This window comes from Jaculus jaculus, chromosome 7 (assembly GCF_020740685.1).
Source record: "Jaculus jaculus isolate mJacJac1 chromosome 7, mJacJac1.mat.Y.cur, whole genome shotgun sequence".
NCBI lineage: Eukaryota > Metazoa > Chordata > Mammalia > Rodentia > Dipodidae > Jaculus > Jaculus jaculus.
In genome coordinates this window covers 275,544-293,440 of record NC_059108.1, presented here as the reverse complement: position 1 = coordinate 293,440, position 17,897 = coordinate 275,544, and the positions used below count along the sequence as shown (strand labels likewise).

General features: G+C 46.3%; 1 protein-coding gene across 1 annotated transcript in view; it reads left to right on the top strand.

The window, feature by feature from the left end:
* Ryr1 (ryanodine receptor 1) overlaps positions 1 to 17,897 on the top strand; it is a 182,468-nt gene that overhangs the window by 67,404 nt on the left and 97,167 nt on the right. The window contains exons 44-63 of the mRNA XM_045154253.1: positions 24 to 210; positions 298 to 406; positions 1,257 to 1,377; positions 1,473 to 1,642; positions 3,279 to 3,499; positions 3,598 to 3,688; positions 4,765 to 4,905; positions 5,439 to 5,602; positions 5,709 to 5,787; positions 6,013 to 6,102; positions 6,495 to 6,635; positions 7,056 to 7,130; positions 7,225 to 7,300; positions 7,573 to 7,696; positions 7,980 to 8,095; positions 12,421 to 12,488; positions 12,574 to 12,695; positions 13,296 to 13,345; positions 13,738 to 13,798; positions 14,137 to 14,375. Of these exons, the coding sequence (XP_045010188.1) occupies positions 24 to 210; positions 298 to 406; positions 1,257 to 1,377; positions 1,473 to 1,642; positions 3,279 to 3,499; positions 3,598 to 3,688; positions 4,765 to 4,905; positions 5,439 to 5,602; positions 5,709 to 5,787; positions 6,013 to 6,102; positions 6,495 to 6,635; positions 7,056 to 7,130; positions 7,225 to 7,300; positions 7,573 to 7,696; positions 7,980 to 8,095; positions 12,421 to 12,488; positions 12,574 to 12,695; positions 13,296 to 13,345; positions 13,738 to 13,798; positions 14,137 to 14,375 (2,445 nt within the window). The remainder of the gene's footprint in view (positions 1 to 23; positions 211 to 297; positions 407 to 1,256; positions 1,378 to 1,472; positions 1,643 to 3,278; positions 3,500 to 3,597; positions 3,689 to 4,764; positions 4,906 to 5,438; positions 5,603 to 5,708; positions 5,788 to 6,012; positions 6,103 to 6,494; positions 6,636 to 7,055; positions 7,131 to 7,224; positions 7,301 to 7,572; positions 7,697 to 7,979; positions 8,096 to 12,420; positions 12,489 to 12,573; positions 12,696 to 13,295; positions 13,346 to 13,737; positions 13,799 to 14,136; positions 14,376 to 17,897) is intronic.

The following is a 17,897-nucleotide window of genomic DNA, read 5'->3' as shown; positions in this document are numbered from 1 at the left end:
TCTGACTGCTCTCCTGTGGTCAGGTGAGAGCGTGGAGGAGAATGCTAATGTGGTGGTGAGGCTGCTGATCCGAAAGCCTGAGTGCTTTGGGCCTGCCCTGCGGGGTGAGGGTGGCTCAGGCCTGCTGGCTGCCATGGAAGAGGCCATCCGTATCTCTGAAGACCCTGCACGGGATGGCCCAGGTGTCCGTAGGGACCGGCGGCGTGAGCAGTGAGTCCCCTGGGCCTGCCTCAATAGGGCATCCCCCTCTTGCTGTAGTCCTGGATTTCCCTCCCACACCACCTCTGTCCCCTGTAGCTTCGGTGAAGAGCCCCCTGAAGAAAACCGGGTGCACCTGGGACATGCAATCATGTCCTTCTATGCTGCTTTGATCGATCTGCTGGGACGCTGTGCGCCGGAGATGCATGTGAGGCCCTGAAGTCTAGGTTGGAATAGCAAGGGGCGGGTTGTACATGGCCAGCCTTGATCCTTTTCATTCAGGCATTTCTCATTGTGGGCATGGTCTTTGGCTAAACAGTGCTGGCACAATAGTGACCAGCATCATCTTAGGTCCCCATCTCATGGAACTACCAACCTAGTGGAGGAAATAGACAGTGACAGCACAGAAAGGTCAGCATGAGAGTGGGTGAAGTATAGGCAGAGGGGTCAGACTGGGGACTCTAGATTTAGTCCCTCCAAGAAGGAGGCTTAAGGTTACTTGTGGTGGTGCATGCCTTTAATCCTAGCACTTGGGAGGCCGAGGTAAGAAGATTGCTGTGAGTTCAAGACTACTCTGAGATTACAGAGTGAGTTCCAGGTCAACCTGGGCTAGAGCAAGACCCTACCTTGAAGAATCAAACAGGAAGGAAGGAAGGAAGGGAGGGAGGGAGGGAGGGAGAGAAGGGAGGAGGGAGGGAGGGAGGAAGAAATAAAGAAAAGAAAAAGGCATGGTGTTGCCCTACCTACTGTAATCTCAGATATGTAGAGATAGGATTGGGAGTTGGAGGCCTACATAGCAAGTCCTACATAGCAAGACATGGTGGTATACTCCTGTAATCCCAGCACTTCAGACAGAGGTAAGAAAATCAGGTTCATTCTTAGCTACAGAGCAAATTCAAGACCAGCTTGGACTACATGAGACTTGCCTAAAAAAATAAACAGAAAAGGAGGCTTACTTTACCTGCCAGTGTGTCAGGAAGGGGTGAAATGGAGTAATCTCCAAATGGAGCTCAGTTGTCTGGTGACATGCCCATACCTTATTCCTCCTCCCACCCCAGCTAATTCAAGCTGGCAAGGGTGAGGCCCTGAGGATCCGAGCCATCCTGAGATCCCTTGTGCCCTTGGATGATCTTGTGGGCATCATCAGCCTCCCACTGCAGATTCCCACCTTGGGCAAAGGTAGGAAGGGGTAAGACTTGTTGAGGGAGTTATACTGGCAAAGGACCTGGTGGATCTGAAAGACACCCCAGACCCCTTGACCTCTTTGTCTGTAGACAGTGCACTGGTACAGCCAAAAATGTCTGCATCCTTCGTGCCGGACCACAAGGCATCCATGGTGCTTTTCCTGGACCGTGTGTATGGCATTGAGAACCAGGACTTCTTGCTGCATGTTCTGGATGTGGGTTTCCTTCCTGATATGAGGGCAGCTGCCTCATTGGACACGGTGAGCAGTGCTGTGCAGTTGGCTGCCCTCCTGCCATCACAGAGGCTGTGTGGTGGATCATGACTAGCAATGCATGTTTTGTGTGTGTGTTTTAATGCAGGTGCATGCATGTCACATTGTATAGTTGAGGTCAGAGGGTAACTTTAGTCATGTGAGACCTTACCTTCCACCTTGTTTTGCAGGCAGGGTTTCTCTCATTGTTCACAACTGTGTTTGCTAGGCTAGTTGGCACATAAACTTCTAGGTGACTCTGTCTCTCTTCTTACTGTAGGCACTCTGGCATTATAGGTGGTAGTACTACAGTGTCTGACCTTTTAAAAAATATTTTATTTTATTTTATTTTACTTGAAAGAAGGAGAGGAGAGAGAGAGAGAGAGTGGGGCAGGCATGTCAGAGCCTCCAGCTACTGGAAACAAACTATAGACTCATGTGCCACTTTGTGCATCTGGCTTACGTGGATCCTGGGGAGTTGAACCTGGGTCCTTTGGTTTTGCAGACAAGTACCTTAACCACTAAGCCATCTCTCCAGCACCCCTTTTTTAATATGGGTTCTGGGAATATGAACTCAGGTACTCATGGTTAAGGGGCAAGCACTTTATCTGCTCATCTATCTGCCCAGTCCCCCAGCAGTACTTTTGTTTGTCCTGGAATGTTATGCACATCCTAATCCTCATTACCATCACAATTGAAAATCAAAACTAAAAAAAAAAATTGAGTTATGGCTGAAGAGATGGCTTAGCAGTTAAGGCGCTTGCCTGTAAATCCAAAGGACCCAGGTTCAGTTCCCCAGTACCCACGTAAAACAGATGCACAAGGTGGCCCATGTGTCTGGAGTTCATTTGCAGTGGCCAAAGGCTCTGCCCATTATCTCTCACTTTCTGCATCTCTCTCTCAAATAAATAAAAAATAAAATATTTTTAAAAATTGAGTTCTGTTGGAGAGTGGATAGGATTGTCCAACACCTCCAGTTATAAGAAATAGTCCCACATAGTGGACTACATTTGGAATCTTAGAGCGGCAGAGTCAGGAGGTTAGCAAATTCCAGGCCAGCCTGTGCTACATAGCCAGACTCTTTCCCCCAAACAAAATAAGTTGGGTGGTGGTACACATCTGTAAGCCCAGCACTAGGAAGTGGAGGGAGGAAGAGGAGGAAGTTGAAGGCCATCTTTGCTATATAGCAAGTTTAAGGCTAGCCTGGTCTACATGAGACTCTGTCTCAAAATCAAAACAAACAAATGAAAAATCAAAAACCAGCAAGGGTTAGAGAGGCAAACAGTTGCTATTGCAGAACAGCCAAATCTGAGGAATAGAGAGTTGATTAATCAGATCCCGTCAGTGCGCACATACATGCATGTGTGAAATTTCGCATAATCCTAAGCAATAAGGTTATGGGGTAGAGACCTTAAAGTAGCAGGATTTAGGGGAATGATTAGAAGCCTGGGTCCTTCATTGGGTACCTGTCAGGCCTTGAAAGGCCCGGGCATGAGGCCTAGTGGAACTTCCTGAGCCTAGCTAAAGTTTGGCGATTTGCCTCTGGTCAGCTATGATTCAGCAAGACGCCTAATGGCTTCTGGCCTGCTACTTCCCCGTAACCCCAAGGGCATGCAGGGCTTAATGTTTCCATTCTCTGCCCCAGGCTACTTTCAGCACCACAGAGATGGCATTGGCACTGAACCGCTACCTGTGCCTGGCGGTCCTCCCGCTCATCACAAAGTGCGCTCCGCTCTTCGCGGGCACTGAGCACCGCGCCATCATGGTGGACTCCATGCTACACACTGTGTACCGCCTGTCGCGAGGACGCTCGCTCACTAAGGCACAGCGCGATGTCATCGAGGACTGCCTCATGGCACTATGCAGGTGGAGTGGGGTCCAGCAGGGAGTGTGGCCGCGGGGAGGGGCCACGGAGCAGAGGACTCATGAGAGAAACCCACCCGCTCTGGATGTGTCCCTCGCAGGTACATCCGCCCTTCCATGCTGCAGCACCTACTGCGGCGCTTGGTGTTCGATGTGCCCATCCTTAATGAGTTTGCCAAGATGCCACTCAAGGTGAGGGAGTTATTTCCACCTGTTCTGCTTTTGGACCAGTGGGCTTGTTAGTATCAGCCGTACCCAAACCCAGCTAACTTACTATAAGGGCAACTTCCCCTGAGAAACTAATTAGCATCTTTATTTACCTACCAGGACTCCCAGGACATTCACTTTGGGTCACTGGTGCCACTAACATTCCCTAATTGGTGCCTAATTTTCCTGACCAAATGAGCCAACTCTCATCTTAGTTAGTGTATATTTTCATGGACAACACTTTTCCAAGTTAGCATTTTTTGAAATATTTTATTTATATATATTTACTTGAGGGAGAGAGAGAGAGGATGGAAGGTATGCTAGGGCCTCTAACCACTGCAAACTCCAGACACATGTGCAACTTTGTGTCTGGCTTTATGTGGGCACTGAGGAGCTAAACCTGGGTTCTTTGGCTTGCAGGCAAATGCCTTAACCACTAAGCCATCTCTCCAGCTCCCTCGTTAGAATTTTATTTGCAAGCCCAGCCCACCAGCCTTCCACAATTTAAATGAGTGTATTTATTTGAATAAATAGTACTATTCAGAATGTTTGCCCATTGTCTCTCCTTTTTTTCAAGGTAGTCTCCCTCTAGCCCAAACTGACCTGGAATTTACTATATAGTCTCAAGCTGTCCTCAAATTCACAGTGATCCTCCTAGCTCTGCCTGCCTCCCAAATTCCCAAGTGCTGGGATTAAAGGCAGGCGCCACCATGGGGGGTGGGGGAGGGACGGCTGGAGACCTTTGTGATTACCATATATTTGCACACGGGATGCTGACTTTCCAGTTGGTGTAGTAATTCGCATAAGCACAAATCAGTCTATTTGCACACAAACCTACCCATGTTTATATTCTCAAAACTACAGACAAACCCAGCTTTAGTGATGCTTATTGAGAATAATAACTTTGCATAATAAGATGTCAGGACCATCCCCAATAAACATACCATTCTTTTCCTTATTAACATATCATTTGCAAACATTAGCACCCTCTACCTCCTGAGATCTTCATTTCCTTCCATCTGCTTGTGCTTTCTCATGTGTGTCCTCTTGCTCCTACCCAGCTCCTCACCAATCACTATGAGCGCTGCTGGAAATACTACTGCCTCCCTACTGGCTGGGCCAACTTTGGGGTCACCTCTGAAGAAGAGCTGCATCTCACACGCAAACTCTTTTGGGGCATCTTTGACTCTCTGGCACATAAGGTCTGGGGTCTAGGGATAGCAAAGGGGTCTGTGTGAAGGGTTTGGGGATCAATATTGAATTAATAAGAATGAAATCCTTGACAGATGTGGTGGCCTGCTTGTAATCCCAGCATTTGGGAGGTAGAGGCAGAAGGGTCAGAAGTCAGCTTCAGTTACATAATGAGTTAGAGGTCAGCTTGTCTAAAAACACAAACAAAAATAAAAGAACAACAACAACAAAAATTTAAAACAGAAGAAAATATATAAATTTGAGGAATTTTGGAATGAAGCAGCTTTGTAGGTCTGAAGCTCAGATGAGGTATGGGTCAGGGCCACTTTGGGGTTATTAATCTCCATCTTTGGGGAACTGGAGAGGAGGAATATAGAAGTGATTTGGGGTCCAGTTGAGTCTGAGAATTGGGTTGCAGAGAGAGAGATTTGTGGGTTCAGAGAACAGGGTTAATGGTTAGAGAATAGATTGAGATATGAGGCTCTAGGATGGGAATAGCAGTGGGACCTGCTATGACTCTCCATCTCTCCCCTGGCACTCCCAGAAATATGACCAGGAGCTTTACCGCATAGCCATGCCTTGTCTGTGTGCCATCGCGGGGGCCCTGCCTCCTGACTATGTGGATGCCTCATACTCATCCAAGGCAGAGAAAAAGGCCACAGTGGATGCTGAAGGCAACTTTGATCCAAGGCCTGTGGAGACTCTTAAGTGAGACTGGGAGCAGGTGGGGAGGGAGGACTTGGGAGGAAGGAAGAAGGTTCCAGAGAGGGAGAGAGGCTCCACCCCATTGTCTCCTGATCCCATTGGTTAACAGTGTGATCATCCCTGAGAAGCTGGATTCTTTTATTAACAAGTTTGCAGAATACACACATGAGAAGTGGGCTTTCGACAAGGTGAGTATCAGGGGCTCCATCCCTAGGAACCGCACCCCTGCCCACCTTCTTCAAGACACCAGTTTTCCCCCAGACCTAGGTCTTTCCTGAGTCCGAGGTTGCCCTATATCCTCAGGTATCCCTAAGAACCCTTTGGGGATTCTCTGTGAGCCCTTAGTCACTGCAGGATTTCTGCTGCTGTGTTCTCCATACTGCTGCCTATCCTCATCCTGTCTCCACCTCTAGATCCAGAACAATTGGTCCTATGGTGAGAATATAGATGAAGAACTGAAGACCCACCCCATGCTGAGACCCTACAAGACCTTTTCAGAGAAGGTGACCAAGTCTTAAAGAGAAAAATACAACTCCAAAGTTTATGGGTTCAGGGAAGAGTGAGGCAGATCTGTGGTTGTGGCTCCCCATCTGTGTACTTTGCCTTCTCTCAAGCATGACTGCCTCTCCTGAAGGACCCCAGAATCTTCATGTCCCTTTTTTTAGAGTCAGAGGGTGGGTTTGATCCTATGACTGTGAAACTTAACTTATTTGAGGCTTGTGTAAAATGCATGATGAGTGTTTGGGATGCTTCCTTACAGAGCAGGTAAATGTCCTGGGTTCTAATTCTGACAGGACCATTTAGTGCATCTTAGTCCCAAGGTGGGGGTTTCCCCTCTTTGGCCTCTGGAGAACCAGGCATTCCCTCTTGCCTCCACTCCTTCTGCCCACCCCAGGACAAAGAGATTTACCGTTGGCCCATTAAGGAGTCCTTGAAGGCCATGATTGCTTGGGAATGGACTATAGAGAAGGCCAGGGAAGGAGAGGAGGAGAAGACAGAGAAAAAGAAAACACGGAAGATATCTCAAACTGCTCAGGTGAGGTAGAGGGTCTGAGTAAGGGACAGGTCCAGAAAGGGTATGTTAAGAGGTAGGGCTTATAGGGGATTGGGCCAGGGGAGGGGGTGGAGCCAAGGAAGGGTGGGCCAGACAGGGTGGGATTGACAGGAATGGAGCCTATAGTTCTGACAAGTGGAAGGGCCTGATGAATAAGATTGTGATGGGTCGGACTAAGAGGAGATGGAGTCAAAAAGAAGGGACAGAACTTGAGGATAGAAGTCAGAAAGCTAGGAAAGGGGAGTCTTAGATCTGAGGAAGTAAAGGGTAGAGGAGAGAAGGAGGTGACTTAGGAACAGGGCCTTAAGTGGGGTAGGGGGCTGAGGGGAGGTGTCTGGATCCTGGGACAGGACTGGCTTGAGCTTCCATATATTCCATCAAGTCCCCATTTTATTCTCTCAGACCTACGACCCTCGAGAAGGATATAACCCCCAACCTCCTGACCTCAGTGGAGTTACCTTGTCCCGGGAGTTACAAGTGAGACCTCTAATCCTTTATTTGGGGGGTCATTGACTGTCTGTTGGGGTATGGGTAACCTCTGAATCTGGTGCTTGACTGCATCTACTCCCAGGCCATGGCAGAACAACTGGCGGAAAATTACCACAATACATGGGGTCGGAAGAAGAAGCAAGAGCTGGAAGCCAAGGGTGAGAGCACCCATTCCTTCCTGCTGCAGCCCCTTTCTACTCAGTTCCCCATTAATAAGCTCCATCCTGATAAGGACCTTGGCTAGAGTACCATCTTCATTTAATGACTAAGCAATTGTTCTCATCCTTGGTGGTGACCAGCATTTGAAAACAGTGTTTCTGTTATTTTCACCTTTATTGCCATACTGTGCATGCCCTCAACTGCAGGAACCACATTAGTGAGAGTTGCCTGGGCATGCTTAGCCCTTGATTTCCAATTTTTACGTTTCCAGGGGGTGGGTCCCATCCCCTGCTGGTCCCCTATGATACGCTCACTGCCAAGGAGAAGGCCCGAGACCGAGAGAAGGCTCAAGAGCTGCTAAAGTTCCTGCAAATGAATGGCTATGCAGTCACCAGGCAAGGAGAGTTGGGAGCCCTGCCTGTAGGCCATTGGGAACAAGTACAGAAGCTGCAAGCAAAGCTGGGTGGGAAGGACTAAAGGGTGGGCCATAAGGAAAGAGGGTAAGGAGTAGGCCTTGGGAGCAGATTTGGAGCCACAGGAGGGAGGTGAGGCCATGAAGGAAGCAGGACATTCAGGGGCAGGACCAGTAGGCCAAGGCATGAGGCTGCAAGCTGACCAGACAGGTGTGAAGCAGGGCAGAACTTATGTCTGAACTGACCCCTTTGCCTGTTCTTGCAGAGGCCTTAAGGACATGGAGCTGGATACATCTTCCATTGAGAAGCGGTTTGCCTTTGGCTTCTTACAGCAGCTATTGCGTTGGATGGACATTTCCCAGGAGTTCATCGCCCACTTGGGTAGGAAGAATTTCCTTCATGATCTCACCTGCAAAGACTCACTTTTAAAACCAGGTCACATATTATCACTCCTCAGCTAATGTTTATTGATCATCTACTGTGTGCCATACACTTCTGAAAAACACCTCTTCTGCAGCTGCATTCCTGTGATGGAGTCAGTCAGTTAATAGCATATTTACTAAACCATGTAGCATGTCAGGGAGTGGTTAATACTAAAGGAAGAAAAAATAAAGGGAGCCACAGAAAGGGGGGTTGGGAGTGTGAACTGACTATGTAGAGTAGTTGAGGGCTGGGGAGATGGCTCAGTGGGTCAAGTGCTTGCTGCACAAACATGAGGATTTAAGTATGGATACAGAATACTCATGTATAATAGGTGTTGGTTGTAAGAGTGTTGTGGTGTGTGCCTGCAATCCCTGTGCTGGGGAGGTAGAGGCAAGAGGATCCCTGGAGCCCACTGGCTAGCTAGTCTAGCTGAATTAGCAAGCTTTAGGTTCAGTGAGATACTGTGCTTCAAAGACTGAAGAAGACCCCTAATGTCAATCTCTGACCTTTACACACAAGGCGCACACATGTGCACACCTACCCCAACACACATGCAAACATGCATGCCTAAACATGCATGACACACATATACACTAAGTAAATAAGTAATAAAATATTCAAGAAAGACTTGCATGATGATGTGACATCTATGCCAAGACACAAAGGGAAAATGGGTTAGCCATGTGGACAGCTGGAGGATATCCCAGCAAAGGAACAGCATGTGCTAAGGTCTTGAAAGTTCATGGTGTGAGTCTTAGGCTTGGGCAGAGTGAATGAAGAAACTGTAAGAGGATATGAGGTTAGATAGGGCATTGGGTCAAGTCATGTAGTGCTTTGTAGTCAGTGATGCAGCCTTTGTGCTTTGCTGCAGCAGGACTCTGAGCAGGGACCTGACTTAGGTGTAGATGTTCAGAGTCAGTCCTTCTGGCTGGGGCTGGAGCAAATGCAATGAAGGGTGAAAACTGGACAGACAGTATTTTTGTTTTGAAAAGCTGGGACTAGAAGGATGTCTAGGCTGGCCTCAAACTGGCAATCTTTCTGCCTCTGTAGAAAATGTTGGAATTACAGATATGTACACCACTCCTAGTTCCCAAGTAGCTCATATGACACCAAGAATCAGAGCTAGGGTCCCTAGGGTGTTCTTCCGGTTTTCTTCTAGACATCTTAGCATTCCACTTGAGAGTCACCCTGGAACTCCCATATTCCCTCTAGGTGAGAGGCGGAGTAGGACACATTTCCACTGTGTGACCTCACAGCCCATGTGCCAAGCCTACTACATCCCTGTTGCCAACACACACATACTGCCCTGTGGTATTCTCTCTCCCTCTCTGAACCTTGGCTTCCTCATCTGTGATATGCAGACACTGTTTACTGTAACTGTCCACAGTTCTATCACATATTGCCTGAGACTGGATTTAATTATTTCATCTGAGTTTCCTTATATGTAAAATGACAGAGGCACACCCACCTTACAGACCTTCAAGTTGAGAAAAGATTCTAGAGGACAATGTTTCTTGCTGCCAAGGTCTTTTCAAGTGCTCAATAATTGAAACCAATGTCATTACTTAAAATTTGTATTTATTTACTTATTAGAGAGGGAGAGAAAGGGTGCACCAGGGTCTCTAGCTACTGCAAATGAACTCCAGATGCATGCACTGCCATGTACCAGCATCTGGCTTACATGGGTTCTAGAGAATCAAACCTGGGTCCTTAGGCTTTGCAAGCAAGCACTTTAACTGCTAAGTTACCTTTCTAGCCCTACAATATCATCATCATTATCATCATCATTATAAGCAAGAGCAAGAGAGAAAGAGAATTGGCTCATCAGGGCCTCAGCCATTGCATTGGTATGCCACATGCTTGCGCCACCTAGTGAGCATGTGCGACCTTGCATTTGTCTCACCTTTGTTGTTTTTTTTTTTTTTATTTATGCATTGGACAGAGATAGAGTGAGGGAGAGAGAGAAAGAGAGAGAGAGAGAGAGAATGGGCCCACCAGGGCCTCCAGCCAAGGCAAACGAACTCCAGACATGAGCGTCCCCTTGTGCATCTGGCAAACATGGGTCCTGGGGAATTGAACCTGGGGCCTTTGGCTTTGCAGGCAAATGCCTTAACCGCTAAGCCATCCCTCCAGCCCTTGTCTCACCTTTGTGCATGTAGGTTACATGAGCTCTGGAGAGAGATCGAACATGGGTCCTTAGGCTTTGCAGGCAAGCATCTTAACTGCTAAGCCATCTGTCCAGCAATATTATCATTTTGATAGTTTAATTACTACTACACACATTTATTGTTTGAAATATGTTTTCATTTTAAAATGAATTCTAATTGGTTTATATCAACTTCTTGTTTTGTTCATTCACTCATTCCAAATTTACTCAGTACTAGGTATTGAAGTTCAGAAATAAAAGGGCTAAGTTGAGTGTAGTGGTGAATATTTGTAACCCCATCACTCGGAAGGCTGAGGCAGGAGGATTGCTGCAAGTTTGAGGCTAGCTGGGTTACATAGTGAAGCTCTGTTTCACAAGGAAAGAAGGAAGAAAGAAAGAGAAAGAGGAAGAGAAAAGAAAAGGAGAGAGGGGGTTTTTCTCTTCCTCATTTTCAACTTCAGAAAGGGTTTGATTAAAGAGTTAAGGGAATAAGATCAAAGGTAGAAGAGTGTGGTGGTATGAGTTAGATGTCCCCCATAAACTCATTTGTTCTGAATGGTCGGTTTCCAACTGATGGCAGTTTGGGAAGTGGAGCCTTGCTGAAGGAGATGTGTTGTTGGGTGGGCTTATGAGTATTATAGCTAGCTTGCTAGAGTTCAGCTCATTCACCTGCCACGGTTAGCCATCTGCTATGACAGAGATGACATTCAACCTCTGCTCAAGCCATCCTTTCCCCTATCATCATGGGGGTTCCTTCTCTTCAAGACTGTAAACCAAAACTAAACCCTTTTCTCCCATCAGCTCCTTTGGGTTGCATGCTTTGTTCCAGTAATGAATAGATGTCTAGAACAAAGAGAGAGTTTTCTCTGAATGTCAATAGATGTGGCTTCATACTGAAATTATCTGTCACAGGGCCAGACATGGGTGATACTCAGCTGTCATCCTAGCTCTCCAAACACAGAGGCAGAAGAATCACCATAAATTCAATGCAGCTGGTCCATACAGTGAATTCTAGACAAGTCTTGTCACATAGTGAGACAGTATCTTAGAGAATAAAAGGAAGGTGGGATGGAGAGAGAGAGTTCAGTGGTTAAGGCACTTGCCTATAGAACCTAACAATCCAAGTTTGATTCCCCAGTACCGGCATAGAGCCAGATGCACAGTAGCACATGCATCTGGAGTCCATGAGCAGTGTTTGGAGGACCTGGTACACCCATTTTCTCTCTGTCCCTTTTACCTCTCTCTCTTTGCAAATAAATAAACATTTTTGGGGGGTGCTAAAGAGAATGCTTAGTGACTAAGGCACTTGCTTGCAAAGCCTAAGGACCCAGGTTTGATTCCCTAGTGCCCACGTAAGCCAGATACACAAGGTGGCACATGTGTCTGGAGTTCATTTGCAGTGGCTAGAGGTCCTTGTGTGCCCATTCTCTTTCTTTCTATCTACCTCATTTTTCTCCCTCTAATAAATAAATGAATAAATAAAATATTTTAAAATATATTTTTAAAAAAAGGAAGGAAGAGGGCTGGAGAGATGGCTTAGCGGTTAAGTGCTTGCCTGTGAAGCCTAAGGACCCTGGTTCAAGGCTCAATTCCCCAGGACCCACGTTAGCCAGATGCACAAGGGGGCACACGTGTCTGGAGTTCGTTTGTAGTGGCTAGAAGCCCTGGCGTGTCCACTTTCCTCTCTCTGCCTCTTTCTCTCTCTGTCTGTCGCTCTCAAATAAATAAATAAATAAAAATAAACAAAAAAAATTAAAAAAGGAAGGAAGAGGGGATGGAGGGATTACTTAGTGGTTAAGGTGCTTGCGGTGAAGCCTAAAGACCTGGGTTTGATTCTCCAGATGCCACGTAAGCCGGATGCACATGATGACGCATGCATCTGGAGTTCATTTACAGTGGCTAGAGGCCGTGGCATGCCAATTCTCTCTCCCTGTCTCTATCTATAATAAATAAGTAAATAAAATAAAAAAGGAAGAAAGAGAGTGAGGGAGGGAAGAAGGAAGAAAGGAAGGATAAAGAAAAGAAAAAGACTATATACTATAATTTTCTGACTCTGCCCTCAGGGTTCTTCTTATCAGAATATGCTGAGTTCCCTAGCCTTAAATCCACCATGACCCCTACTTCCCCTCCCTTACAGAGGCTGTGGTCAGCAGTGGACGAGTGGAGAAGTCTCCTCATGAACAAGAGATTAAATTCTTTGCTAAGGTGAGAGGTGGGTTCCATAACTAGAAGGGGCTGAGAGGGCTATTCCAATCCCTCACCTAGTTCCCCCTCATCTTCTCCCATCCAGATTCTTCTCCCTTTGATCAACCAGTATTTCACCAACCACTGCCTCTACTTCCTGTCCACACCAGCCAAAGTGCTGGGTAGTGGTGGCCATGCCTCTAACAAAGAGAAGGAAATGATTACCAGGTGGGCTGCCTATGATCTCTGACTTCACAGGACTTTAATCCCAAATCTCTTGCTCCCAGTCTTGGCTTTTGGTGCTCTGTCATGGGTGCTAGTCCCTTGTCACTCTGTCTTCAGAGTTGATGGAAGGCTAGAAAGACCAACTTTAAAGGGCTTCCCAGAGACTATAAAGGACTCCTTCAAGATGCAAATAGATAAACTGGTCACCTTGACAAAGACAGCCTTACTCCTGGCACTCCTATATGTCAGTCATTTTTTTTTTTTGAAACAATTTTTATTTATTTTTTTTATCTTTTCACAATTTTTATTAACATTTTCCATGATTATAAAAAATATCCCATGGTAATACCCTCCCCCCATGTCAGTCATTTTTATGATTTTTTTTTTCTTTATACATGCTATACCTCAGAGCCATGCTCTCAGTCTTTGTGACTTTCAAGCTTGGTCATGTCCCTCCCCCTGCCTGTCACTCTGCCTTTTCCTGGCTCTATATTTTGTTCTCTGTTTTTGGTTTCTACCCCTAACTGTTTCACCCCTGTATCTCTTTGATCTCCTCACCCACTCCCTGTTCCTTTGTCTGTCTGTCCCTTTTTCTTTCTTCAGCCTCTTCTGCAAACTTGCTGCTCTTGTCCGTCATCGAGTCTCTCTTTTTGGTAAGTAGCTGCTCCAGAGTCTTTCTGCCAGTCTTTCTTTCTTCCTTTGACACCAACCCTACCCAGCAGAAATTCCAGGTTGGCCTCATTGTGAACAGTGTTCCTTGTAATCCTTTTCTGAACCTGGACTGGGTGATTCTGGGGACAGGGCAGGAACTGAGACCTGGGCCATGCCAAGCCATTGTCCCCATACAGTGACAGCCCTGAAGGATCAGGGTTGGTGGAAGGGAAAAGGAAAGGAGAACATTCAGGGCAGGGATGAGGAAGGCACAGGGCCAGTGGGGTTGGTGTAGCATGCTTACCTAACTAGGAGATGGGGTCTGAGAGCCAAGGATTAGATATAGAGTGCCTTAGGGCCCTTCTTTCACCTCAGCCCATCTTTTTTTTCTCAGGAACGGATGCCTCAGCTGTGATAAACTGTCTTCACATCTTGGCACGCTCCCTGGATGCCAGGTAGAGCTTCTAGGGGTCAAGGTACTCACTTTATAATCATGTCCCAGTCTCAGCCTACAGTTCTTCTACATTCTTCGAAGTTGACACTCTGAAGCTGGGTATAATGGTACATGTCTGTTATTCCAGTATTCAGGAGGCTGAGGCTGGAGAACTATTCTAATTCCAAACCAGCCTGGGTTTATCGATGTATAATATATATGATATTTGTATTATATAAATATATACAATATATAGATATATAGGTATTCTTACTCAGAGTGAAGAGACAGAAAGAGAGGAAATGCAGGTGAAGTTGAGATTGCTCTATTCAAAAATTGGTATTCCCACTTCTTTCTTAGGACAGTGATGAAGTCAGGCCCTGAGATTGTAAAGGCTGGCCTCCGCTCCTTCTTCGAGAGTGCCTCAGAGGACATTGAGAAGATGGTAGAGAACCTGCGCCTAGGCAAGGTGTCCCAGGCACGCACGCAAGTGAAGGGGGTAGGCCAGAACATCGCCTATACCACAGTGGCCCTGCTGCCGGTCCTCACCACGCTCTTCCAGCACATTGCCCAGCACCAGTTCGGAGATGATGTCATCTGTAAGGACTTCTGACTCTGAGGGCGAGGGCATTGGGGAGTGGTCAGTTTGACCATGAATACACATGTCTGGGGTGCTTGGCATATTTTTCAAGTGTTAAAGCTTTCTTGCTTTAAGAAAAGCATGTAGTCAGTGAAATGTAAGGAACAGAAAGACTTAATTAAAGTGTGAGTACAAAAGCTAGATGATGCACACACCTGTAATCCTAGCACAGAGGGGGCTGAGGCAGAATTGCTACAAAGTTGAGATAGTGAGTTCCAGGCTAGCCTGGGCTATGGGATAACACACTGAAAAAATAAAACCCAAAATCTGAGGGTGGCTCAGTGGTAGACATCAATGAAGGGCTGGGGCCATGACCAGTGGTAGAGCATTTGTCTAGATTTTACCAGCCATGGGCTGTATGTGGGACTCAGTGGCATAGCACTTTCCTAGAATCCATTAGTGACTGGCTGAGGGTATGGTTCATTTGTAGGTCACTTGCCTAGCATATGAAAGGCCCTGAGTTTCACCCCCAGCACTGTAAAAAAAAAAAGAAAAGTGAGTCCAGTTTCTTTTTTAAAAAATATTTTTTGTTCATGATTTATTTACTTATTTATTTGAGAGTGACAGACACAGAGAGAAAGGCACAGAGAGAAAAAGAGAGAGAGAGAGAATGGGCAAGCCAGGGCCTCCAGCCACTGCAAACAAACTCCAGATGCGTGCGCCCCCTTGTGCACCTGGCTAACGTGGGTCCTGGGGAATCTAGCCTTGAACCAGGATCCTTAGGCTTCACAGGCAAGTGCTTAACTGCTAAGCCATCTCTCTGGCCCGAGTCCAGTTTCTTGAACCAAAGAACCTGAAGATGATAAATCACTATAGTTCAAAGAAGCCAGAAATTTCTTTCTCATGTAACAGTCTACCTTTATAAATTTTTAATTTCTTTTTATTTATATGTGTGTGTGTATGTGTGTGTGTGTGTGTGTGTGTGTGTGTGTGTGTATGAGAGAGAGAGAGAGAAACAAAGAAAGAATTGGCATGCCAGGGCCTCTAGGCACTGCAAATGAACTCCAGATGCATGTGCCACCTTGTGCATTTGGCTTATGTAGGTTCTGGGGAGACTTGGGCTTCATAGACATGTGCCTTAACTGCTAAGCAATCTCTTCAGCCCAACAGTCTAGTTTTAAGTATTTCTTAAGGTCAAAAGCAGAAGCCCAGGTTCTCTCCATCTCATTGTTCTGCCTTCTCTCAAATGTTGCTTTTCCCACATGTTCCAGTATGGCTTACTTTTTGTTGTTGGGTTTTGTTTCTCAAGTTAGGAGCTTTCTGTAGCCTAGGCTGATCTGGAATTCACTATGCAGCCTCAGGACAGCCTTGAACTCATGGTGATCCTCCTACCTCTGCCTCCTAAGTGCTGGGATTAAAGGCCAGCTCCACCATACCCGGCCAGTATGGCTCACTTCTGCATCTTCCTCCTAGGCAGTGGGAGAGAAGAAAAAGCAGTGAGGAGCCCCCACATTTTGTTCTTTTAAAGGAACAATTTAGAAGTGGCTCTGTGTTATGTACCATTGCATTGCTGTGAAAAAGTATCTGAAAAAAAAAAAAAGAATAAACAACTTAGAAGGAGGAAGGATTTATTTTGGCTAACAATCTCAGAGAGTTCAGTCCATGGTGGCTTGGCTCCATTACTTTATACCTCAAGTGAGGCAGGGTGTAATAGCTACAGGAGCATGTGGCAGAGCAAGCTCCTCACCTCATAGCAGCTAGGAAGAAAAGGCATTGAGACAAAGAAGACAGGATAAATCCTTCAAATATGTCTTCAGCAACCTACTTCCTTAATATAGGTCTCACTTTCCACAGTTCCCACCTTCATGAACCAATAACTTCTTAAAAGTCCTATCTATAAATATTACTGCCCTTATGGACTAAGCCTTCAACATAAGAGCTCTTTTTTTGGAAGGAACTTCACATCCAAACCATAGTCAGCCCTATCATTTCTGCTTATATCAAATTAGTTAGAACTTAGAAAATTCCACCCATCACTGCAAAGATGATAGAGTAGCCTTTGTTCTGATGTTATATGTTGGGCTAAATATGTGGTTGGGGGGTTGTTACTAGAAAGAAGGGAAGAGTGATAAGGCAAGAGCAGATCATGGGAGTCAATGAGCTGTTTGCCATATAGGGAACATATAGGGTGTGGCTTGTCACGTAATGCATTACAGTATGCAGTGTTGTGTCAAGATGACACAGGAAACATGACAGTGTAGGGGTAGGTACCCAAAAGAGCCTTCAAACATGTGGCTGGGATTAGGGAAGAGTCTGGAGGAGGGCAGGCGGGACAGATGTAGAGAGAAAGGAGGTATCCAGAATGGGGCCTGAGGACGCTGGGGTCTCTGTGAGATATAGATTGGAAGAAACTAGCAACTTTAGGGGAAAGGCTGAGGTTGGTTTGGGACATAGTGATTGTGAAGGACCTGGAGGACAGTTGTGGGGAGGTGTCTAGTATGGACTCTAGGGCCCATAGGATGTGGGAACTAAGGCGTAATGGAGCCATGTCAGAGCTTTCTGTTTATTTGAAAGTAAAATTTTATTATTTTTTAGGAGTGTTCCTTGTAGCTCAGGCTGGCCTCAAGCTTATTGTATAGCCCAGGATGACCATAAACCCTGATCCTTCAGCCTCTACCTCCCAAGTGCTGAGATTATAGGCATGTATCACCATGTCTATCTCCTCTTCCTCCTTCTTCCTTTCCCTCTCCTCTTTTTTCTCTTCTTCTTCTTTGTGCAATTTTGTTGTTGTTGTTGGGGTTTTTTGTTGTTGTTGTTGTTGTTAAAGGTAGGGTCTCACTCTAGCCCAGGCGGACCTGGAATTCACTATGTAGTCTCAAGGTGGCCTTGAACTCTCAGTGATCCTCCTACCTCTGCCTCCCAAGTGCTGGGATTAAAGACATGCACCACCACGCCTGGCCTTTCTTCTATTTCTTCTTATTTCTATTATTGGTTTTTGTGAAATAGGGTCTCACTCTAGCCCAGGCTGACCTGCAATTCACTGTGTCATCTCAGGCTGACCTAAAACTCATAGCAACCCTCCTACCTCTGCCTCCTGAGTTCTGGGATTAAAGGCGTATACCACCATGCCTGCTAGAGAGAGAGACAGAGAATGAGCACCCCTGGGTCTCCAGCCACTGCCAACAAACTCCTGATGCATGCAGCACTTTGTGCATTATGGCTTTACATGGGTACTGGAGAATTGAACTTGGGTCATTAGGCTTTACAGGCAAGTGCCTTAACCGCTGAGCCATTTCTCCAGCCTAGGATTTAAAATAAATAAATAAATAAATAAATAAAAACATGGACTTGGAGAGATGGCTCAGCGGTTAAGGCACTTGCTTGCCTGTGAAGCCTAAGGACCCATGTTCTACTCTCCAGGGCCCATATAAGCCAGATGCACAATGTGATGCAAGCACATGAGGTTGCACATGTGCCTAAGGTGGCACATGCTTTTGGAGTTCAATTGCAGTGGCTGGAGACCCTGGTTCACCAATTTCCC